The following is a 25,100-nucleotide window of genomic DNA, read 5'->3' as shown; positions in this document are numbered from 1 at the left end:
TTGATATATATTTGTATTATATTATTGTATCGTATTATTATTTGTATTATATTTGAAAATATCTTGTGCCAGGGACCCCCAGAAGAGAAGATTTGTGTTGCAAATGAAAAAGTTAAAAAGAATTTCAAGATTTTTCAAAAATGTAAAAAAATAGCAGATCTACAAGCTCGCAGCACGGCACGAAGTGACGCGCTGCTCCGCGAGGCAACACTTTGAACATACGCACGCGTTCAGGAGACCTCCTCTACAATACCACACTCTCGGATAAGCCCGAGAGGTGTAAAAAAAAGTGTGGCGGACCGTCCAGTGAGGTCAGAGGTCAGAAAAGTGGCAAAAAGTGCCGCTTTCAGACAATAGTGGGCGCTGCAGAGGAGACGGCTCCGCGAGGCAACACTTTGGACATACACACACGTTCAGGGAGACCTCCTCTACAATACCACACTCTCGGATAAGCCCGAGAGGTGTAAAAAAAAGTGTGGCGGACAATCCAGTGAGGTCAGAGGTCAGAAAAGTGCCACTTTCAGACAATAGTGGGCTCTGCACAGGAGACGGCTCCGCGAGGCAACACTTTGGACATACGCACGCGTTCAGGGAGACCTCCTCTACAATACCACACTCTCGGATAAGCCCGAGAGGTGTAAAAAAAAGTGTGGCGGACCGTCCAGTGAGGTCAGAGGTCAGAAAAGTGGCAAAAAGTGCCGCTTTCAGACAATAGTGGGCGCTGCACAGGAGACGGCTCCGCGAGGCAACACTTTGGACATACACACACGTTCAGGGAGACCTCCTCTACAATACCACACTCTCGGATAAGCCCGAGAGGTGTAAAAAAAAGTGTGGCGGACAATCCAGTGAGGTCAGAGGTCAGAAAAGTGCCACTTTCAGACAATAGTGGGCGCTGCACAGGAGACGGCTCCGCGAGGCAACACTTTGAACATACGCACGCGTTCAGGGAGACCTCCTCTACAATACCACACTCTCGGATAAGCCCGAGAGGTGTAAAAAAAAGTGTGGCGGACCGTCCAGTGAGGTCAGAGGTCAGAAAAGTGGCAAAAAGTGCCGCTTTCAGACAATAGTGGGCGCTGCACAGGAGACGGCTCCGCGAGGCAACACTTTGGACATACGCACACGTTCAGGGAGACCTCCTCTACAATACCACACTGTCCGCTAAGCGGGAGAGGTGTAAAAAAAAGTGTGGCGGACCGTCCAGTGAGGTCAGAGGTCAGAAAAGTGCCACTTTTAGACAATAGTGGGCGCTGCACAGGAGACGGCTCCGCGAGGCAACACTTTGAACATACGCACGCGTTCAGGGAGATCTCCTCTACAATACCACACTCTCGGATAAGCCCGAGAGGTGTAAAAAAAAGTGTGGCGGACCGTCCAGTGAGGTCAGAGGTCAGAAAAGTGGCAAAAACTGCCGCTTTCAGACAATAGTGGGCGCTGCACAGGAGACGGCTCCGCGAGGCAACACTTTGAACATACGCACGCGTTCAGGGACACCTCCCCTACAACGCCACACTCTCGGATAAGCCCGAGAGGTGTAAAAAAAAGTGTGGCGGACCGTCCAGTGAGGTCAGAGGTCAGAAAAGTGGCAAAAAGTGCCGCTTTCAGACAATAGTGGGCGCTGCACAGGAGACGGCTCCGCGAGGCAACACTTTGGACATACGCACACGTTCAGGGAGACCTCCTCTACAATACCACACTGTCCGCTAAGCGGGAGAGGTGTAAAAAAAAAGTGTGGCGGACCGTCCAGTGAGGTCAGAGGTCAGAAAAGTGCCACTTTTAGACAATAGTGGGCGCTGCACAGGAGACGGCTCCGCGAGGCAACACTTTGAACATACGCACGCGTTCAGGGAGATCTCCTCTACAATACCACACTCTCGGATAAGCCCGAGAGGTGTAAAAAAAAGTGTGGCGGACCGTCCAGTGAGGTCAGAGGTCAGAAAAGTGGCAAAAACTGCCGCTTTCAGACAATAGTGGGCGCTGCACAGGAGACGGCTCCGCGAGGCAACACTTTGAACATACGCACGCGTTCAGGGACACCTCCCCTACAACGCCACACTCTCGGATAAGCCCGAGAGGTGTAAAAAAAAGTGTGGCGGACCGTCCAGTGAGGTCAGGGGTCAGAAAAGGGCCATTTTCAGTGCATAGCCTTTACAAATTGGACGCTGGACACGAGACAGCTATTTGCCGTGGCACTTGTGACATACGCACAAGGTTTATCATACCGGCCATTCCATCTGTACTTTAATTTTATTTCTGTTATCTATAATTTTATTTTTACTTCATTACATCAGTATTGTTACTTGTTACTGACATATTTTGTTTGGTTGTGTTAGCACAGTCTTTGTAGAAACAGGTCTCAACTTTGTAGAAAAGGGTACATTGCTTGTACCTTTATTGAGTAAGTGACAAATAAATCCCTCTTGATTCTTGTTCAGATTAGTTCCAGAGTTCTCTTTGAAAATGTCACACATTTTGAAATGGCTCCACATCCATTGCCTGATTGATATTAAGCTGGTAGGTACACATGATGTAATAGACATGCCACTAAAAGTATGCACTTAAAAGTTTATTTTCTTTCATTATTTATATTCTTTATAATTGTGAATGTTAAAAATTGTGGAAAGTTGAGCAGAACATATTTTTGCAACTGTGTCCAAGATGCCTTTTTGTGACACTTCAAGTGGCTGCACTATGAGTTGTGACATGTTCTTTCTACATGGTACGGCCTGGTCACCACATTGAGTACAAATAGTGACCAAGATTTTTCAGGCAAAGCAGGTCATTTCCAAGGAAAGGAGCCCCAAGTGTGTCATCCACAAAGCTGTTTAATATGTGGTACACGTCTGTCATAGAAAATTGCCGAGACACTAATGACACCACCTGAGTGTTGGCAACATTGAGTTTCTCAAGCGCTTTTTTAAACAATGCTGGGGACTGCGCTGCTGCTGCTGCTGCTGCTGCTAGCCGTGTGTGACATTTTTGGAAAGCAGATGTCTGTTTTAGAAATGTTAGTATTGGTAATGGTATGGCTTCACACATATTGTGATTTGGTCTTTCATTGCAAAAAAACACATCCACATCATGGCCAATATCTTCCAAATTGTCCTCTATTGTGATGCCAGCATTAAGTGGTGCATCATTACATTTCACATAGAAATAAATGTACCCATGTGGTTTTGCCACTTGCAATGCATTTGCTGGTTGGAGGATCTTTATATTTGTATCATCTGCTTTAATTACAACATTGTCATAAAGCAAATGTGCCCAGAGGTGTCCGGCTTTGGCCACAGAGCCTACATGACAAATGATTGAGCCCACTATTGTCTGAAAGCGGCACTTTTCTGACCTCTGACCTCACTGGACGGCCCGCCACACTTTTTTATACACCTCTCCCGCTTAGCGGAGAGTGTGGTATTGTAGAGGAGGTCTCCCTGAACGCGTGCGTATGTTCAAAGTGTTGCCTCGCGGAGCCGTCTCCTGTGCAGCGCCCACTATTGTCTGAAAGCGGCACTTTTTGCCACTTTTCTGACCTCTGACCTCACTGGACGGTCCGCCACACTTTTTTTTACACCTCTCGGGCTTATCCGAGAGTGTGGTATTGTAGAGGAGGTCTCCCTGAACGCGTGCGTATGTTCAAAGTGTTGCCTCGCGGAGCCGTCTCCTGTGCAGCGCCCACTATTGTCTGAAAGCGGCACTTTTTGCCACTTTTCTGACCTCTGACCTCACTGGACGGTCCGCCACACTTTTTTTTACACCTCTCCCGCTTAGCGGAGAGTGTGGTATTGTAGAGGAGGTCTCCCTGAACGCGTGCGTGTGTCCAAAGTGTTGCCTCGCGGAGCCGTCTCCTGTGCAGCGCCCACTATTGTCTAAAAGTGGCACTTTTCTGACCTCTGACCTCACTGGACGGCCCGCCACACTTTTTTTTACACCTCTCCCGCTTAGCGGACAGTGTGGTATTGTAGAGGAGGTCTCCCTGAACGCGTGCGTATGTCCAAAGTGTTGCCTCGCGGAGCCGTCTCCTGTGCAGCGCCCACTATTGTCTGAAAGCGGCACTTTTTGCCACTTTTCTGACCTCTGACCTCACTGGACGGTCCGCCACACTTTTTTTTACACCTCTCGGGCTTATCCGAGAGTGTGGTATTGTAGAGGAGGTCTCCCTGAACGCGTGCGTATGTTCAAAGTGTTGCCTCGCGGAGCCGTCTCCTGTGCAGCGCCCACTATTGTCTGAAAGCGGCACTTTTTGCCACTTTTCTGACCTCTGACCTCACTGGACGGTCCGCCACACTTTTTTTTACACCTCTCCCGCTTAGCGGAGAGTGTGGTATTGTAGAGGAGGTCTCCCTGAACGCGTGCGTGTGTCCAAAGTGTTGCCTCGCGGAGCCGTCTCCTGTGCAGCGCCCACTATTGTCTAAAAGTGGCACTTTTCTGACCTCTGACCTCACTGGACGGCCCGCCACACTTTTTTTTACACCTCTCCCGCTTAGCGGACAGTGTGGTATTGTAGAGGAGGTCTCCCTGAACGCGTGCGTATGTCCAAAGTGTTGCCTCGCGGAGCCGTCTCCTGTGCAGCGCCCACTATTGTCTGAAAGCGGCACTTTTTGCCACTTTTCTGACCTCTGACCTCACTGGACGGTCCGCCACACTTTTTTTTACACCTCTCCCGCTTAGCGGACAGTGTGGTATTGTAGAGGAGGTCTCCCTGAACGCGTGCCTATGTCCAAAGTGTTGCCTCGCGGAGCCGTCTCCTGTGCAGCGCCCACTATTGTCTAAAAGTGGCACTTTTCTGACCTCTGACCTCACTGGACGGTCCGCCACACTTTTTTTTACACCTCTCGGGCTTATCCGAGAGTGCGGTATTGTAGAGGAGGTCTCCCTGAACGCGTGCGTATGTCCAAAGTGTTGCCTCGCGGAGCCGTCTCCTGTGCAGCGCCCACTATTGTCTAAAAGTGGCACTTTTCTGACCTCTGACCTCACTGGATTGTCCGCCACACTTTTTTTTACACCTCTCCCGCTTAGCGGAGAGTGTGGTATTGTAGAGGAGGTCTCCCTGAACGCGTGCCTATGTCCAAAGTGTTGCCTCGCGGAGCCGTCTCCTGTGCAGTGTCCAATTTGTATAGGCTATGCACTCCTTTGAACAGCATTTATCCATTTATATAAATTATTAATGTTTTAAATCCCTTTTTGTTACACAGAAACATAATATGTGTTGTATAGAAACATAATATGTCGTTTAAATGCTGAATTTATAGTTTTAATGTGCAAATTAACCGTTTTTCAATGGCTCCTTTTTGCTCTAGAGGGTACTCTTATTCTGAAGAGATCGTCCACCGGAAGTCTTATTGTTGCCACCTTATCGTTGCTGACGGAACACAGCTGTTGTGATCCCTGTGAAGTGGACCAACGTGGCTTGAGCAAAAAATGAATGTTTCAACTTGATCTAGCTAAACATTCACGACTGGAAACATCCATGTACCAACACTGCTAATAAATATCTAAAGCTGAATGGTCCGTAAAGTCAAGTCGTTTTGGATAGCTGTAATAACTAGCGTTAGCCGTGCTGTGGAGTTAGCGTTCCTCAGGTTGGCGAGTCAGGTATGTTCTGTCTTTCATTGCTAAATGGCCGAAACGTATTTAGGGCTGAAGTGGTTCATGTAGGTTTTGTAATAATAGTCAAAATCTGCAAAGTATCGAGTAACAAAATATTTCAAATTATTGTGGAGTAAAAAGTACAATATTTTCCCCTGAGATGTAGTGGAGTAGAAGTAAAAGTACTGAAAACTGGAAATGCTCCAGTAAAGTAAAAACACATCAAAACTCTACTTAAGTACAATACTTGAGTAAATGTACTTAGTTACTTTACACCACTGGCTATCATATTTCTCACTTTCTCACTTTCTCACATATTTCTCACTCTTCATACCAGTAACCTGTAAACTGATTGTATGACATTCTATAGTAGTTGTGTATATCTGTCTGTCTCTTATATGTCATCATGATTTGTGTGCATGGGGAACTCATTTGAAACAAGCTCAGTGCTTTTATGAGTCTTCCAGTTTAGTAGACCTTGTATTGTGAATTTGTACTTCCATGTACTGTTGTTCTCATGTCTTACTAAATAAAGTACATCAATCAATCAATCAATCAGATACTATAATACAGTTATCTACATTAACGCATTACTGTACATTTACTTATTCATTCAGGTACTGGGGAAATATGTTTCTTGAGGATGAAGAGTGGAACGATGAACCAGGTGCTCAAGCCCTGAGTAATGCTGTTCTCAGCATCACTCAGAAGTCTGAGTCTGATAACATCACAAATATTAAGGTATAATTGAATAATCATGTTAAGTAATATGTTGATATTTACCAATTAAATGCTTGTTATTTGGAGTATTCAATCTGATTCTCCTCTGAACAGTCTAGGGGAGGTAAGAAGAGCCATAGAAAGATCCTGATACGGACCCTCCAAGCACTGGGATCGGTACCAGACTGGAGAAGTGATGCCCCTCAGGATGGCAGTGACAGTGAGGGAGAAACTGTGTCATTACCTTCTCAGAAAAAGAAGAAAAGACGCAGAATACGAAAAAAACCTGATCTGTCAGGTGAAGAGGGAGGAACTAATGGCTTAGATTTGGATGGTGAGAAGGAGAAAAAGGTTTCAAAAAAGTCAAAAAAGGACAACAAATCTGGTGAGTAATTAAAAAGTTACCTAGAAATAAGCTGATTTTATCTAGAAAGATGTCCCTTTTATAAGAGCAGTGATGATAATGACACAGAGATGGTCTCTTCACAAGCCAAGAGAATGAAACAAACAAACAAAAAGCAAACAAAAAGGCAGAAAATGGCAACATAAATGATGAGAGAACTTCAGCCAAAATGTTTAAGAAATATCGAAAGTCTGAATTAATGTGTATTTTGTCTTCCAGTGTCTTCAGAGGCCAAGAACACAGATGAAGTTATAGGCAAAATTGAAGAAATGGAATCAGCTGTCAAAATGGAAGGACAGAACACAGATAAACTAAGCAGAAAGCATTGGAAAAACAAGATGAAGAACAAAAAGAAGAATAAAAATAAATACAGCTCGAATAACCCTGAACAAGAATCAATTAAAGTAGCCATTCCAGGGCAACACAACCCAGAGGAACAACAAAAAGTGAACTCGGCTAGCAACAGCAATGAGAAAACATTTTCTGAAACACCAGCCCAACAAAAGAAAACAGCACACAAACCACAAAAAAAGAAAACTATAGAAAAGGCCTTGACTGCCACAAAAACACCCAAGTTGAAAAAAGGAATTGATGCAAAGAAATCCTCGGTGCAAGACTCGAAACATGAAGCAGCCCAACAAAAGAAAACGGAACACAAACCACAAAAAAGGAAAACTATAGAAAAGGCCTTGCCTTCCACAAAAACACCCAGAGAAGATGAGCAGGTCATGATTTCAGTGGAAAAGTTGAAACAAGAAATTGATGCAAAGAAATCCTCGGTGCAATTGAAACATGAAGCAGATGAAGGTGATGAACAGCCCAGCAAAAGAATGAAACTGGAGTTGAGCAAAGAGCAGGTCCTCAAAAGACAGAAGCTACGGAGACTGCTCCAGGGCCATGGACCAGACAAAGAAGACAATCCTGCAGAACAGAAGGATGAGAAAGAGGAGACGCATGCAAAGGAAGACGTCAAGGAGGCTCAGGTAGACCACTCTACATCCCTCAGAGCCCGGATGGAGCAGCGTTTGGAAGCAGCTCGTTTCCGTTACCTTAATGAGGTTCTGTATACAACGTCTAGCGGTGAAGCGAAGCGCATGTTCAAACAGGACCCTGAGGCATTTGGGGTCTACCACCGGGGCTTCACTAACCAAGTCCAGAGATGGCCATCAAATCCTGTGGATGATATCATCTCCTTCATTCGGCAAAAGTGAGACGTAGATATTGCAGCATATGTCTAATAACTATTTTGGTACAATGTTTCAGATTCCATATTCTAGTCCCGTATTTGCTTATACATGTGATGTTTTCTCAGGCCTCCCTCTCAGGTGGTTGCAGACTTTGGTTGTGGTGACTGTAAGATTGCACTCAGTGTGAAGAACAAAGTGCATAGCTTTGACTTGGCGCCCATTTGTGATCTTGTAACTGTCTGCGACATGGCCAAAGTGAGTATGTTGACCGATGTATTTAATGACTAGTACTGCACACTGTCTCTGTTATTAAAATAAAATATACTCTCTCTCCCTGTACAGGTCCCTCTTGGAGACAACACTGTGGACATTGCTGTGTTCTGCCTTTCTCTCATGGGAACCAACCTGTGTGATTTTTTAGCAGAAGCCAATCGTGTCTTGGTGAAGGGGTAAAATATGTTTGGCTATTGTAACAATACCATTTAGTTTCTGTGCATCTACTGTACATCTGAATAACTCTTCTGTACAATTGTTGTAGGGGTATCCTCAAAATAGCGGAGGTGGCAAGCAGATTTGACAATGTGAGAAGTTTCTTGAATGCATTGGCAAGTTTTGGTTTCAAGTTGGTGTCGAAGGCAAGTAGAGATACAGGACACCAAACACTCATTGCATGCAATGGTAATTGTATTGTCTGTGGTTGTATTTTTGTTGTTTCTTAATCTATTTTAATTGTCTTTAGGATACAGAGAACACCCACTTCTACACTTTTGAATTGGTGAAGACAGGAGATGCTCCAGCAAATATAAAGAAGTCAAGATTGGAGTTGAAGCCATGTGTCTATAAGAAAAGATGACAAATGAAAAAGAAAGCAAATTAGCAAATGATGTCATTTGTTAATGTTTTACAAAAGTACCAGTTGGAAGCGTTTTCTATAAATATAGTATTGTCAAATCAGTACTGATCACCCATTTTCCCCAGTGCCTAGATTCTGCTTTCTATGTGCAGATTTAAACAGAAGTGATTTATTAGTGATCCATGTATGACATGCTTTATGTGGGTACTTTTCTACTCATATTTCAGTAATATGAATACATAATTTGAAACTATTGAATTTGTATTTATTTATAATACACATTTATATGGAATTATCTGCTGTCTCTTGATAATTGATCATATGGCAAAAAATATTGTAACGTGTTAATGCATTAACAATTCATCCATTAATGCATGTGAATAATTAAAAGCGAGTAATGGGTTACCTTGGACATTGTGTTAAGGTTTTGTTTGCATTTCATACTGTTTTTGCACAGTGTCATAGTTTTGTCAATGGTTTCTTTCGAAAGATGTATTTCAGCGAGGTAGAGTTTGTCCATTGGGTTGGGTGAAATTCGTTTTTGTGCATGCTCCATCGTTTTTTGTTCCATAAAAGAAACTGAAGAAGGGGGAAGAGATCAATCAAAGAAAACAAATGATCTACATATTTACTCGTATAGCTGGTGCGGTAAGTACCTGATGTAAGACAGGTGCGTGAGCATAGCAGCAGTACTGTATACTGAAGGCTATGTCAGTGGTTCTCAACCTGTGGGTCAGGACCGGGGTCACCAGCTGACGGTGAAGTGACAATTTAAGGACTTTTAAGACCTTTTTCATACCTAAAAAAAAAGTAAAGAAATGAAAAAATTGCTGCACCAAAAGTAATCAACAAACTATAGGCCTGCTATCAAAACTGGTCAAACATTGGCCAAATTGTCAAATAATATAAGAAAGTGGAAAAGAATTTGAGAATAGTTGCCAGGCATATTTTCACAATATTTATTTGTGGAACAGTCAAACAAAATGTAGTGCCTCAACTCAAATATGATTATTTTGAGGGGTACCCAGATCAAATATGATTATTTTGAGGGGTCCCCAGGTCAAATATGATTATTTTAGGGGTCCCCAGGTCAAATATGATTATTTTGGGGGGTCCCCAGTTGATATGCTATGGAGGTGCGAGAAAAAAATAAAGTCAGCACATTATACATGGGATGAAGGTGCAAAGTGTCAGCGTGTGTCGACCGCATAATCCACATAAAGTAAATTGACAATGGTATAATCCGCAGGATTAGGCACCATAGTAGGCCATGTTACACTTTACCAGAACTCAGTGCTGGTGTGACAGAGATGAGATTATCAGTGAAGATTCACATTCTGATCTGGTACTTTTTTGGTTATGAGTTAGATAACGGTTCCATATGTTGTTTGGTTACTTTATCAACTGAAATATAGCAGATTTATCACTGTCATTATGACCATAGCTTTTTACCTCATTTGTGTATGTATAGCGTTATATTATACCTCTATGATGTATAGGCTACTCATTCACCACAAGAGGGCGGAATAACACCGCAGTTCAGTGCAGCTTGTCATTATATTGAATGATGGAGACATAAGTGCACTAAGTATTGTCAGATTTTTGTGCACAGTTTATACACATTGTATTACTAGTTCTGTGATGTGGCAATTGTTGCAAAAGAGTAGCCTACTAGTTTAGAATTGTGTTCCCCTGTGTGCTATAAGCAACACTGTGTGGGAGTAGGCTACATAGTTTATGTGTGGAGGGCCTGGAAAAAGGTCAAGGAAATGTACATACAGTAATAATACATTTTAATAACTTTATTTATATAGCATTTGCTCTTAACATTACAAAGTTCTAGACAATGGCAGACAATTAATAGAGTAAAATAGGGTAAATAGAATAAAACAATAAGATAGAAAATGTAAGAAGATAAGCAATAATAAAGTAACTGTACACAGTATAAATGGTAGGTCATTCCATAACTTTGACTAATGCCTGCTCTCCCTTTGTTGCTATAGACTTTGGAACTGAGTAGAGCTTTCCTTGATAGCAGACGCCCCTGCACACAGTATACCTACATAGAATGGGACCCAAGATTGAGCCTTGGGGCAAACCACTTAAGGTTAGCAAGGGAGAAAAATGAATTTATTAATTTAATAGGGAAATACCTCTCAGAAAGATAAGACCAAACCAATTTAAAGCTAGGTAATTTATTCCAACAAAATGTATATGACAAGTAAAATATTGTGATCCAAATGCCTTTCAAATTTCAAATGCCTGCAGGTACTGCAGCTATGCAAAGAAAATCTACTTGAATTAAAGTTGTCAAAATAATATTGCCTGAAACTGTTACTAGAAATGAAAAGCATAAATCTGAAATTCAAGTAAAAAATATAATGCCTTTTAAAAAAACTGCTGCCTCAATACATAAACAAAAAACGATATCTCTTAATACTGTGTGTAAGACAGCACCAGATGTTCATTTTACATAAAATGCTTTTGAATATTGAAGAAAGACATTTTTATGGTGTGGTACCCAAGGGACCAGCCGTCTAGAACAGGGTTGGTTTGTATGTACCGGTATGTCCCCAGAAATGTAGACCATCTGTGTCCCAACAAAATTAGACCAGTCACAGAAAACTACTCAACTCAACTGACTGACTGACACACCAATCATAGTCACTATAAAAGTAGACCAATCACAGCAAACTACACAGCTCAGGTAAGCTTTATTGTTTTTCCAAGGATGTCTCGAACGCTCGTTTTTGGTCCTGCATTTGTGCAATGTTTTATACAACAAATGCACAACTTTTTAAATTACTTGACAACTAGTCAGGCGATCCGACAGCGAGGCCTTGAGGCTCGTGAGGTGCACCTGAGCGAGCCACTAGGCAAGCAAGTACTCGCCCCAAACAGCCGATGGCCTCATGAATCGACAGCCAATCACAGCTTAAGTCTTACCCAGCTATCCTGGGAAGAATACTGCAACAATGCTCAGTAACCAACTAATCACAGTTCCCACCAATATAGCACAAACACTAAAATACACAGCTCAGCTGATGCTGCTACACCTTGACAGCTCACCTCATGCCGCTCACTTTAGCACATCAGTGACAGTGATGGTTTGTTCACAAACTGCAGTCCTAGTAACTCAATGTAAGCTGGTTGTTCAAACAGTAGACGTGACATCAATGACAATGGAGTAGCTGACCAGCTGGGCATACTCTTCCCCATTTCCTTCCATCTTCTTCAGCTCCGGAGAACAAGGCGGTGACATCAAAGTAGTCAAGGCTGCAAGGGACTCCCTTTTCTAAACATAATATGTACACATACAAAGGAAAGGGAGGGTAGAAGAGGAATTTACACGGGTTGATAACCTTAAGGGAGTGCAGTGTAAATAGTTTTGGTGACCAAATCAGAGAAACACTCTTGGTAACAGAAGATTTAATGAGAAGATTATTTTTTTTCATGCCTTACCTTAGTTCGACCTCCGTTGTTTCGGTTACTGAAAAAATGGATAAAAACAATTGATAATGTATTCATCATAAAATGCAATATCGTTTCTGCATTATTACATTGCTGAAGTACTGACAAACACCTATAAGTGGCACTGTGATTCAGTCCAATAGATTAGTGTCACGCTACCTGCAAGTGTGAATGCATTATGTGACAGGAATATCAATAAAGAATTGTGGTGACCCCGGTCATCATCATTGATCTTCTGATGTCAGAAGCAGCAGCACACGTCATGACCCCAATGACTCCAACCATGCCAATGAAGACATGCTCCTGTCAAAACGTGTTCCTACCATCGGTGAGGTGACGGCAAATCCCAAAATAGGTTTTCTCCTGGGGAGTCATGTTTTCTCTGTGTATGCTATCTGACTGACCTTCCCAAATTAGCTTGACAGGACCCTCCCCCAGGAACAAGGGATAATGGGGCAGAGGCTCACTCGCCAATGGCACCTTGACCAAATGTTCTGACCAGAGAAATAAACCTATTGAAATAGCCTATGAACTGCTATTCTGTCACACAGTGGTTCTGCATTCACCATGTCTGCACTCAGAGTCCTGATGGTCTAGACATGTGTACATTCTTGAGAAGTTAGATGTAGCCAATCGTGGGAAGTGGAAAAACAGGATCCTCTTAATAAATAATGTCTTGGATCATTGGAGATATCCCTTATCTGGAATAATGAGACACTTATATTATTACTTCCAACAATAGCATAAGTTAAAAGTGTACTTATTTTAAATGTTCATTCCACAATCTGCTTCAGTATTTATCTAGCTACGACTTAACCAGATGTGGAGTTGTTATAACGCTTACCGCAGCTTCCGTTCATCAAAGTGGCACAAGTAACTGTATACAGATGAAGGGAAGACGGACTAGTGAAACTACTATGTGTAACACGGCTAAAAGACAGACTTGTTCAAATTGAAATTTGGACAATAAATCTGTTGTTGTTACCCCAGTGTCAGGGTGAACATACACCTGTGTCTAGACGTAGGGATGTGGTGGCACCTGTACCTGTCTGCGCTGCCACACTGCATCCTGTTTATGAATAGCACTGTGAAACTTTGGCTTTGGTGAGCTGGGTTAACGATTCACACATCCTGTTTGTTGACTTTATCACATTTCACATGCTGCCTTGTCGTCATCATGTACCCATCAATAGGTCACTTGTCGAGCTGCAACCTGTCACCAGCAGTGGCATTTTACTCACCATAACATCCATAGCGTGACACCAAGTATGAGAGCGAACGCTGTGGCTGAACATATGCCGATGATGATGACAATCGCTGCATCATGAACATGCACACAGAGCACAGAAATGGACAGATTTATTAACAAACATTTTTCACTTTTATTTCTATTATGCTATATTAGTTTTGAAGCAGATTCCCATAGTCAAAGAAACATACAATCTATATACTGTACATATGTCATAACACTGCTGTAAGGCTAGAGCAGATAGATATTATTCAGAACATAAAATACATTGTATTTACTCACAATATTGCTTGTCCTCTGACACAACCTCAGACACCTCAGACACAACCTCTACTTGAATATAGAGTTCGGCTTTGCAGAGGTACATGCCTTCATCCTGCTCTGTGACTTTAGACTGGAAGACCAGAGCATCACCCTTCATCTGAACTAGAGAGCCATCACTCCTGAAACACAACTTCTGCCTTTTAATTATGTGGTCATTTTACTTGAAACATTGTGCATCTTGGTTATCTAAATATTGGGATCCATATCAAAAGAGTCTGTGTGGATGTATGAGAGGAAGTAACTGAAGATAGTGTCGTGAAGGTCTTTTTGAGTAACTCATCCTCTCTGATAAAAGGCTTCTTTGGTGCCAGTCTGTGTCATCAATCAGGACTCCTCTTGCCTCATATAAACTCTGATGATGCCTTAATTCCTCATAAAAGCTATGGCACCACACCTATTTCATTCTCTTATTAAACACCCACATAAAACATCACAGAGGAGATCAGCCATAACCACTAATTAACATAAAGTAATGACATTGAAGGAAGCCACCTTTCCTCATTCATAATATACCTACATATAATGGCTCCTTCATAAAGCAAAGGGGTTAAGACAACAGAACTCTGCTATATCCAGTGTTTACAAACACAATCTCATAGTGAAGAAGGGTGAGTAGAGAGGTTAAGCTACTGCACCTTTGGCAGGTAAGGTTGTAAGCTGGCACATTGCCGCTGACATTGAGCAATAACCTCTCGCTGTGCAGATTCTTTTGGAGAACCAGTCTGTGGATCATATGTTCTCTGCCATGGCGAGTTTGCAGTTGAGTTGTATGGTCTAGCATTCCTACATAGATGTCTACAAGAGGGAAATCACACAGATTGGTTCAGTACAAAACAACTCACAGACATCCAGATGAGCCAAGGTAAATAAAACCATCTAAATTTCCCAAGGGTATTATAATGGATTTTTCATAATGCTGAGTAAACAAGAAGTACTTATTTGCTTACTAAACATCTGAACCATAACATCTGCATGATTTAAAGTTTTCCTGGAGTTTCTTTGGAGGATGTTTAAGGATGTGTCCCCCACACTTACAGTATCTGGGGATATGTATTGTCCTCGTGTCCATCATCCCAGAACGTTGTATCGCACAGGTTAGATCTTGACCCTCAAGAGCAGCCAGTGGGAACTGGTATGTCAGCCTGATGTGCAGTGTGCGTCCTTCATGCATAGACTGGACGGATGTTTGGCCTGGGCTGTTTTCAGGTAGGAGCCAGGTGAGGTTTGCCCTAACACCCTCAGCTCTGTAGTCACACTCTGCCAGCCAGATAGGGGAGTTCTGCTGTGTCACTACAGAAACACTCAGCATAGGGGACTCTGAAAAAAAGAAAGGTGGGGGGAGAGAGGAAAGACGTGAGTTTCTGTCTCTGTGTCGGCATGTGTGTATCTCTGTGTGTGTGTGTGTGTGTGTGTGTGTGTGTGTGTGTGTGTGTGTGTGTGTGTGTGTGTGTGTGTGTGTGTGTGTGTGTGTGTGTGTGTGTGTGTGTGTGTGTGTGTGTGGGAGGGGGGGGGGGGTGCATAATTGTGCACAACACACATCTAGACTGCATAACGTACTCAGCAAAGGTATGTGTATCTCTCTTCTCTCCGGCTCTTCCAGACTCTGATGCTCCACCACGCAGGTCAAATTCTGGCCAGAATACGCAGTAGATGGAAATCGTACAGTGCTAGAGACCATCACCAGGCCACTGGCTTGGATCTCACGCTGCCTAACTTCCTCCAGATGACTTGTGCTATTGTCACTGTCAGTCTCCCCGGTTTGCCAGGATATGGATGCTGCAGTTGCAACACTTTCCACGCGGCACTGCACCACAGCATGCTCTTCACCTCCTCTCCATTCAGTGCTGTACTTTGTGGTGATGTTAGGGGGAACTATAGTGGAACACATGAACACACAGGTGAATTGTTGAGTAAACTGGATTCATATGGAGAGAACGTGGACAAAGAAAACCGTATGTGGGTGCGTTGTGCGTGTGCGTGTGCGTGTGCGTGTGCGTGTGCGTGTGCGTGTGCGTGTGTGTGTGTGGGTGTGGGGGGGGGGTGTGGACTGGCATACAGATAGAACAGAAACTGTTTCTAGAGTGCACAACACACATCTATAGGCTGCATCATTTCAGGATAACGTACTCAGCAAAGGTATGTGTATCTCTCTCCTCTCGGGCTCCTCCAGACTCTGATGCTCCACCACGCATGTCAAGTTCTGTCCAGAATGCGCAGTGGATGGGAATCGCACGGTGCTAGTAGTAGAGACCATCACCAGGCCACTGGCTTGGATCTCACGCTGCGTCTCGACTTCCTCCACATGACTTGTGCTATTGTCTGTGTCAGCCTCCCCGGTATGCCAGGATATGCCTGCTGCAGTTGCAACACTCTCCACGTGGCACTGCACCACTGCATGCTCTTCATCTCCTCTCCATTCAGTGCTGTACTTTGTGGTGATGTTAGGGGGAACTATAGGGGAACACATGAGGTGAATTGTTGAGTAAACATGATTCATACAGAGAAAAAGTGGACAAAGAAAACCATATGGTACCCTAATCTTTAAAAAAATAGTTCCATTACTCAAACAAAAGCATTCATAGTCTGATTTGTTCAACACACCACATAGTGGAAGTGTTATCCTTCTGTGCTGTGGCTCCTCGAACACAGGATGATCAATCACACATTGCACAGTGCGCTCCTGAGGCAAGCATGCAGGGAGGACTAGAACTGCTCTGACGGAGTGACTTCCATTATGAGAAGTGAAATTCAACCTGGAGTCATCAGCCACACCCTCTGGTAGGAGCCAGGACACATTGGCTGCAGGAGCCGCATTAGCAGCTGAGCACTCAATGACCCTGTCTACAGGTCTGTTCCACAAATCAAGTGTTATTGTAGGAGGAATAAAATCTGATTGAAAGAGAGAGAGTGCAGAGAGGGTTCAATATCAATAATTCATCGCAATATGATGGAGGAAATTCAAAGTCATAAACATTTTAATGACAGCATTTCCTTATCTTAATATATTGAAATTCTATATAAGCAGTCAAATTAAAGGTATATACGAGAGCTTTCACATACCTGGCTCTTCTGGTTTAACTGTGATTTCAATTTGTACCGATGCCCCGTGTGTGTGATATGAGGCTGCACATTTATACAGGCCCGCATGGTGAAGACCCACAGGGCCCTGAACTGTGAGGGCACTGCCCACCACCTCCACATTCAGTGGTAAGGGCTCATCGTCTCTAGAAGGAAACACATGAACAAAACATGCAGTGTAATTCACAGAAGTAAATCTTAATTAAAAAATGTTTTACTTCACATAAACCTCTTGTAATCACAGGCTTTTCCTTTAAAACAAGCTTTCTTGAACACGGAAATGTGTCTGCTACCTGCCACCAAACGTTTTACCACATCCTCCCATTTGAGGAAGTCAGTTGAAACTGTGGTATATCTTATGGTACATATGAGTAGTATCGATACTATTTGTTTTGCAGCAGTAGCCAATGAAATCAGCTCACAGAAAGGAAACACCACAACAGTCAAATTGTAATAGGCCTTACTTGGTACAAGAGACTGTGTAACGGGGTGCATTTCCAATGACACGTAGACCTATAGTGAAGTCCCTCTCACCCTCCATTACTTCTATGGCTTGGACTTTGTTGCTGGTGTTCACGAGCCCCGAGTGCATGAGCTGAAGTTCAGATATATCTGCAGAATAAAAAGCATCTCAGTTTTCTTCTAACTCACAAGAATCAACGGGCATTCTTTCAAATGTCAAATTGCGGCAGTACTCACAGAAGGCAGGCAGTTGAAATGACCGTAACTCCCTGTGCGTTAATTTGGGATGGTCAAAAACACAGGTGATGTTGTGTCCTTCATACAGCTGTGCAGGGAGCCGATAAGAGGTTGTTTGAACGTCTGAGCTTGTGTCATTTTCCCCTTGCAATTCTTCATCGGTTCTGTTAGTGTCCACTAACAGAGCTATGGCAGTCTCAGGTCTTCCTCCAGATGCCACGCAGGTGACTGCAAAGTATTCACTCTCTTCCTCTGTAATGGCTGTAATGGTCACGTTTGGAGTAACTGTATAAATGTGAAAAATGAGGAAAGGATAAATATTTTCCTGCAGTGGATCGTGGCTCTGTTTGTAAATGAAACTGTCAAAACAGCTAATAGCAGCTTAGAGGGGGGTTCTGTAACACAGAGAGCGGGAGGCCGGATGAACCAAATGTTAGGTAAACACAGGGCCTGCAGGTCTGCAGTTTGGGTTTAAGAGAATGCTGACTTAGACTTATCACCTGTCCCATCTGCTGGCTGGGCTACAGCTGAGAGCAGATGTCGGATGCAGCTGCTGTCAGAACTAAAGCTACTAAGAGAACAGCAAGAAACCAGAAGATATGAGAGTTTATTATCGAATACATACTGTACAGTATGTGGTATTATTATTATTATTATCTAATGAAGACTGTACATCACATTTGATATAATGTATCTCTGGATGAATTCATGTTTTGAATTCAATACTTTTGCACAGTATGATCTAATCATGCATGTATTGTCCCTGTGATATGGCCAGCTTACAGCATGTGAAGCAAATGCGAGAAATGAGGATGTTACTGTAGCAATGTGAAGTCAGCTTGGTTTAAGAAGGCATTATGAGTCCCCGTCTGGTGACCAAGCGCTATTTAGCAACTTACCGTAGGTATCCACTGCCACTGTGGTGAGTTTGGGGTTGAGTAGAGTAGGGTGTTGGACCATACAAGTGACGCTGTCGTGATCTTGCAGGTGGGTAGCAAAGCGGAGGATGCTGCTTATGTCATCTGGATGATTGGTTCTGTTCAGCGTCACAGTGAAATGGTCACTGATGGGAGGAATACCATTGATGAGCCAGCTGATCTGAGGCGTAGGTCTACCGCCGACAGCAGAACACAAGACTGACTGATAGTTGGTCCCACCAACAGTCTCTTCTGTTACCAGTGTATGGATGTCAGGCCGGGCTGCAAATGCATACATGAGTGAATGAATATGAATGAATGCACAAATTAATCTTGTAATTTTTTATGAAGGGCAGTGTTGTTTGCTGCCCCTACCAAGTCCTAAGTACATGGGCTTACCTAAAACAGTGAGGAGCACACTGCTTGTAAATTCCTCCTCATCGGACGCAAACACACAGGTGTATTCTCCCTCTGCCTCGACGCTGGACACCGTCATTTTCACTGTGAGGTTGGTGGCAGAGGCAGGGGTAGAGAAGTCCGATTCGCGGCTAAAGGTGTTGTTGTTTTTAAAACCTGCCAATATCTTAGTCTTCGTTTTTATTTTACGTTTCCAAAAGGCAGTGCTGATGGGGATCTGTCCCATATACTGACAGCTCAGGTACGCAGCCTCTCCCAGGATCCCTGTGACATCATATTCTGTCTTGACATCCGGAGTTTCACCCCTATCTGAGACACAGAACAATGCAGTGTTACATGTGCAGAAACCAGTAGGCCTATGCATTGGCAATGAAAGATCAATTGATTCATCACATGTCAGACGTATACGGTAGATTATATAAACACTGTTCATACAGTACAGCTGACAATGGCAAATGTAATTTCTGTTTAGGGAGACAAGAACACTGTTGTTCCCATTAGTGAGAGGATAGAGAATGAGTTGATAGATGTCTATTGGTTTGGCTATGAAAGGGGACTCTGTCAAGCCCATTGTCTTTCACCATTGGAGTTTTAAGCTTTGATCCACGAGGAACCGGTCAGAGAATAGGGCATAGTCGAGAATCTATACAAACGAGCTCTATTACGTGTGTATTGGACAGAACAGCGCTCTATTGTAATTTTATTTATGGGCAGCAAGTAACGTCATTTCACTAAAATAAAGCAAATTGAGGTGCAAGGCTTATAATGATAATAATGGGAATAACAGATAATTTGGTAAGCAATAGATAGACTGTATATCCCAAAAAAGGTGTGTTATATGCTCATATTCTCACTCAGACAAAATGATGTGGATGGACTCTGTTAGTGACATTTGATAAATGTGGTCGTGTCCTAGCAGTACAGATTTAATGGAGGAGTCCATTATTGTAATGAAATGAAAACAGTCCAAAAGTGATGCTCTGCTCTGTACCCAGCACTGCTCACCTTTTCCATTTTCACTGTTGAGACTCGGGAGGTATCAGAGGGAAAGGGCTTTTAATAAATCCTGAGGACAGTGTGTAGACTGTATGCATACCAAGGACCTCTCATCCTGTTTCCTCTGCTGTCTTTTTGTCAGGGTACGCTTGAGGACACTATCTGCGCAATCAGCCCATTGAAATTGTAGCAAGGTCAACTTTTATGACATGAAAACCACATAATGTGCCAAGTGATGACTGCTCAGCAGATTGGGTTATGGAAAGATCTCAGTCACACAGTCACTCAGCCACCTACTTTAAAGTAGTCGAGTCTGCATGAACCTAACACTGACCAACATAACAGTATGAGGCTACTGGACGGGCCTTGCTGTATATTATAACACATGGAAACAATGTGGCTAGTTTTCCGTAACCACTTGAGGAAGAAAGAGAGAGAAGGAGAAATAAATATCCTGCATGTCATGGCTTATGGGCACGTAATCCATAAAGATTATTTGCTCTTACAAATTATTGCCAAAACCAAACCCAGACAAGCATGAAAAGGGCACACCTTAAGGATAGCCTACAGGGTCCCTTATCACTAAATAACAGCCAGAAATCATACAGTCATCTACAGTAACAGTACTTCACTAGATTTACAGAGCCCAAAGGGCCACTTCTCTCACAGTGAACAACCATGAAGCAGTGACAGAGAGCAGATATCTGTCAGTGTGGGTGCATTTAACAGGCAACTTTTACAAGTTTAAATTTAAAGGCCTCTATTTAATGATATAGACAAGAGACTAGAGATAAACTTGTAATCATCAGCTATAATCACAGAGACTCCCTGACCACAAAACAAATCACATTCTGAGGCATTGCCTCATTTTCAACAATAACATAATCCATAACATTGAAATGACTAAAATGTCTTTAATAGGAGATCGCACAATAATAGCAGTCAAATTACTTCTACAAATGTGTAAATGTTAATATTGTGTTGTGCTGAAGCTGCAGTTTATGCTACTCTCTGTTGTTCAAGATGCATAACAAGATATTTAAAATATGTTCTGCTTGCAGTTTTATTGCTTGCAGGCAATCATGATTAAACTAATCACCAAGGAAAACCATTGCACCACTGTTCATTGTGAATGCTACAGGTTAAACAAGACTTTAAGGACTAGTAAAAAAACACCCCATAAACAACACATAGTCACAGATGGATTGTAACTGCAGACTTACCCATGGATTCCAAGCAATGAGCAACGTTTAGGACAAAACCCAAGATCAACAGCCTTGAGCATCCCATGTTTGTATCAGAGGCAAACAGCATTTGCCTCTGAAACGTTGTGTGAGGGTATTTAAATAGGTGTGTACTCTGTGTGTGTGTGTGTGTGTGTGTGTGTGTGTGTGTGTGTGTGTGTGTGTGTGTGTGTGTGTGTGTGTGTGTGTGTGTGTGTGTGTGTGTGTGTGTGTGTGTGTGTGTGTGTGTGTGTGTGTGCGTGCGTCTTCTGTGTCTTCTGTGGCTTGGGGTTAGAGGTAATCAAACAGCTGACTTTGACCACATTAGTACAAACATGCATGCATGCAAAATCACACCCACTCAAAAGTCCATGCATGAATGTGCTTACAGTTACACATAAACACACACAAATGTACAATATAATGTGTTTTGAAACACACGTGTCCCTTTTGCTTTTTGACTGTATCTCAGAGTTAACATTACATTGAACACAAGAATGTCATTGTTTTCAATCTCTTCCTGCCTCTTTTCAGCGTTGAGTCACTAGACAGGATGCATGTTCTGTTAAGTCATATACAGTGGTGGAAGAACTACTCGGATAAACGTATTTTCGAATAGACAAACTATAAAACAGGGTTGATGTATTGGTTAATGTATGTTTGGTGATAATAATCTAAATCTGCAAAGCAACTAAGTTTTCAAACTTTTGTGAGGTAAAAAGTAGTACAATATCTCTGAGATGTAATGGAGTAGAAGTATAAAGTGTTGAAAAATGGACATACACACATACAGTGAAAGTACCTCAAAATGAGTATAATTGAGTACATGTACTTAGTTACTTAGTTTACAGTCCAGCACTGCTCATACAACGCCTTGGGAAGTGGTGAGTCCTGACCATGCATCATTCAGAGCAGTTCGTCCCTCAGAGACATGCCTGTCTGCAAGCCAGCTCACTATTTCTCACGCCCTGCTCTTTGGGCAAATAAGTCACTTCTAGAGAATTGTTTTATAGTGTAATATCCCGCTAATTCGGTTTACGGCTATGTTTTTGTGGCACTCGGTCTTATTTCACTGAACGCAATTTGTCATTGCAATACCCCTGCAGGGAAAACTGCAAACGGCAACACATGTAGATGAGTTAAAAAAAAAGGTTCTCACAGCTGGCAAGACAGCATTGAACTTCCCATTTTTAACTTCCTGTTAGAGTTGCATGTTAAGCCACACAGTGCTTACTCTTTTTGTCCAGTCATTACATTCATAGTCATTTTGCTACACGAGATATGAAATGTCAATCAAAAGTGTTACTGCCACAAAAATGACTGGCTGTCTGTGAAGTAAACAGGAAGACGTGCCAAGTAATACCCTCAACTGGTTTCCTGCACCTGTTTTCCATTGAAGTATTTTACATCGATTGACTGCTAAACAGAACAACAGAATACGTGCAGGACACAGAAACCCATATTTGTCTGTTGCATGGATATTGTGTAGATTAAACAGATTGGTCAAGCAAGATAGTGTATGTAAATAGTAAATAGTTGCCACACGGTCTAACTAAGATAACATAGCAGATAGCATTTTGCCTCCTGTTGGTTCTCTCCTGTTTAATTCTGCGATTTAGAGTTACTACATGATCATATGTCTGGAAGGTGAAATATATTGCAAACGTAAAAGTGAATAGCAGGCCACATTTGTTTTTATGGGATAGCATCTGACAAAGAGATGACTCTATCCTTTAAAACCGTGGTGAAATGTATATGATCACATTAGTAACAAGGCCTGAGTTGCTTTTCCAGCAAATGACGTTACCTGCAGTGGAATTCCTAAAAGTCAAGCAGAGGGAGAGAGCAGCTGTGGGGAATAGTCAGGAATCTGGACCTCACCTTATTTCCATTTAAAGTTGGGGTGTGCACACTGTCTGCAAGTTAATGTATTTTACTTGCAATAAAACATCCACATTTAGGGACAATGGATTAATTTTACAGATGTATTATTGGCATAACTTTCACCTCGCTGTCTTTCTCTTCCCATAGTACATCCCATAGTCTTTCTCTCTCTCTCTCTCTCTCTCTCTCTCTCTCTCACTCTCGCTCTCTCTTTCTCTCTCTCTCTCTCTCTCTCTCTCTCTCTCTCTCTCTCTCTCTCTCTCTCTCTCTCTCTCTCTCTCTAGAATGAAGAAGGTTTTATGTGTCACTAACTTATATAAATAAGTACAGTCAAGCAGCGAAATGTTATTGAGACTTGTTCCACAAAACATTGTGCAGCATCCCTCTCTCTCTCTCTCTCTCTCTCTCTCTCTCTCTCTCTCTCTCTCTCTCTCTCTCTCTCCTCCCTCTCCCTCTCCCTCTCTCTCTCTCTCTCTGCTCTACTCAACCAAAAAGTTTTACTGTTGTCACAATTGCAAGTTTTTCAATAGGCCATATTGATTCAGAACATTTGAAACCATTTGAATACTCAGTCACATTATTGATACCAGCCGCGCAATCTCATATGACACTTCTCCTCTCTGCCTAGTGGAAAAGTCAAGAAAACAACCTGCATCTTTCTCGCTCATCAGCGACACAGAGGCCACACACATGCCCTCAATCTATAAAACCCCAAAATGAAAGAATGGAATCTGAAACTATAGCCAACAACCCACTCATCTGGAGATGTGTGCGCACACACACACACACACACACACACACACACACACACACACACACACACACACACACACACACACACACACACACACACACACACACACACACACACACACACACACACACACACACACACACACACACACACACACACACACACACTCACACTATTGCCCACATAGCAGCCCCGCCTCATTCACAGTGCTGCACTCAGCTCTCGAAACTTGACTCGTCCCGCACTAGCTGTCACAGTGCTATAGTAACTTGCTAAAGTGTGCAGAACCTTTGTGAATGGTTTTGAGTGACAAATATGAGGCGCTCTGGACAAATTATTGTTTTCCCCATTTCTTTCTTTTAAGATTTTGCTAGTTGTAAGTTTGTAACCAGAGCCGTCGCTCTGGGGGTGACCCGGTAGCCGAGTGGTTAGGGCCCATACATACCACATTGGCTCCAATGCCTGACAGCGAGTCCCCGGTTCGATTCCCAGCCGGCCAGACCATTACTGCATGTCACTCTCCTACTCTCTCTCTCTCTGTTTCCTGTCTTTCTCTACACTGACCTATGCCTATCTGAAATAAATCATAAAAATGTCAACAAAAAAAGTAAAAAAGAATCTCTCACACACACACGCACGCACGCACACACACACACACACACACACACACACGCTGGAAAGAGGTAATGCTCAGGCCAGGCATAAAATCTACAGGACACTTCTCTTAGACTCGTCTGTCAAAGGTTGTGTTAACCCACTTAACCCATTAAAACATAGCATCTGTGTCATTTAAGATTTTTTTGCGTCTATTCAAAAATAGTAGATAAACAAGCTCAGAGCACGTCACTTTGTGCCGCGCTGGGAGCTTGTACATCTGCTATTTTTTCAAATCTTGAAAACTCCTGATTCAGCCTCAGGTCTTAAGGGGTTAATGCAATGGCAAAGAGTGCGTTGTTATTCTCATCAGAAAGGGAAGAATGAACAGTGCTGTATCTCTGCTGTTTTCATTTGAGCCAGCCTCGCTGCCAAATTCTTACGCCTCTGCAGACGAAGGCAATTACATAAATACTATAATGACTCAAGAGCTGATTGATATATAGCTAGCAATCTGAAGCATGCACCAAAATGTACTTAAGACATTTGTGAAAATGTAGAACGGAGGTGTATAGAAAGCTATCAGGAAGCATCAACAGCATGTGTTTTCTCACAGAAGAGTATGGTCACAGATAATATGATTTTTGGATCTAACCCAAATTTCAGGTGATGGGTGAGGTTACGGGCTAGGGAAGACACAGCTCAAAACCAATAAGAGAATATTTAGAATTAAGAATGTCCA

General features: G+C 42.8%; 2 protein-coding genes across 2 annotated transcripts; one reads left to right on the top strand and one right to left on the bottom strand.

Annotated features, from left to right (window-relative positions):
- Positions 1-5,383: 5,383 nt before the first annotated feature.
- On the top strand, positions 5,384-9,151 carry rrp8 (ribosomal RNA processing 8). The gene is made up of 8 exons (XM_084064310.1): positions 5,384-5,595; positions 6,207-6,330; positions 6,424-6,694; positions 6,932-7,919; positions 8,025-8,154; positions 8,242-8,348; positions 8,438-8,534; positions 8,639-9,151. The coding sequence occupies exons 2-8, from the start codon at positions 6,220-6,222 to the stop codon at positions 8,750-8,752; spliced, it is 1,818 nt and encodes a 605-aa protein (XP_083920436.1). The 5' UTR covers positions 5,384-5,595; positions 6,207-6,219; the 3' UTR covers positions 8,753-9,151.
- A 1,780-nt stretch (positions 9,152-10,931) lies between these two features.
- LOC311049957 (uncharacterized protein) lies at positions 10,932-21,230 on the bottom strand. The gene is made up of 15 exons (XM_084063916.1): positions 21,127-21,230; positions 18,890-19,216; positions 18,473-18,772; positions 17,574-17,858; positions 17,339-17,486; positions 16,857-17,020; positions 16,398-16,685; positions 15,924-16,247; positions 15,354-15,668; positions 14,832-15,113; positions 14,432-14,591; positions 13,755-13,915; positions 13,465-13,540; positions 12,215-12,242; positions 10,932-12,047 (listed from the first exon to the last, which is right to left on the bottom strand). Exons 1-15 carry the CDS (start codon positions 21,215-21,217, stop codon positions 11,907-11,909), a joined length of 3,090 nt encoding a protein of 1,029 aa, XP_083920042.1. The 5' UTR covers positions 21,218-21,230; the 3' UTR covers positions 10,932-11,906.
- Positions 21,231-25,100: the final 3,870 nt, after the last annotated feature.

The sequence above is a fragment of the Gymnoscopelus microlampas genome, assembly GCF_963454915.1.
Source record: "Gymnoscopelus microlampas genome assembly, chromosome: 8".
NCBI lineage: Eukaryota > Metazoa > Chordata > Actinopteri > Myctophiformes > Myctophidae > Gymnoscopelus > Gymnoscopelus microlampas.
Note: the sequence above shows the minus strand (reverse complement) of the source record. Positions and strands in the feature narration are given on the sequence as shown.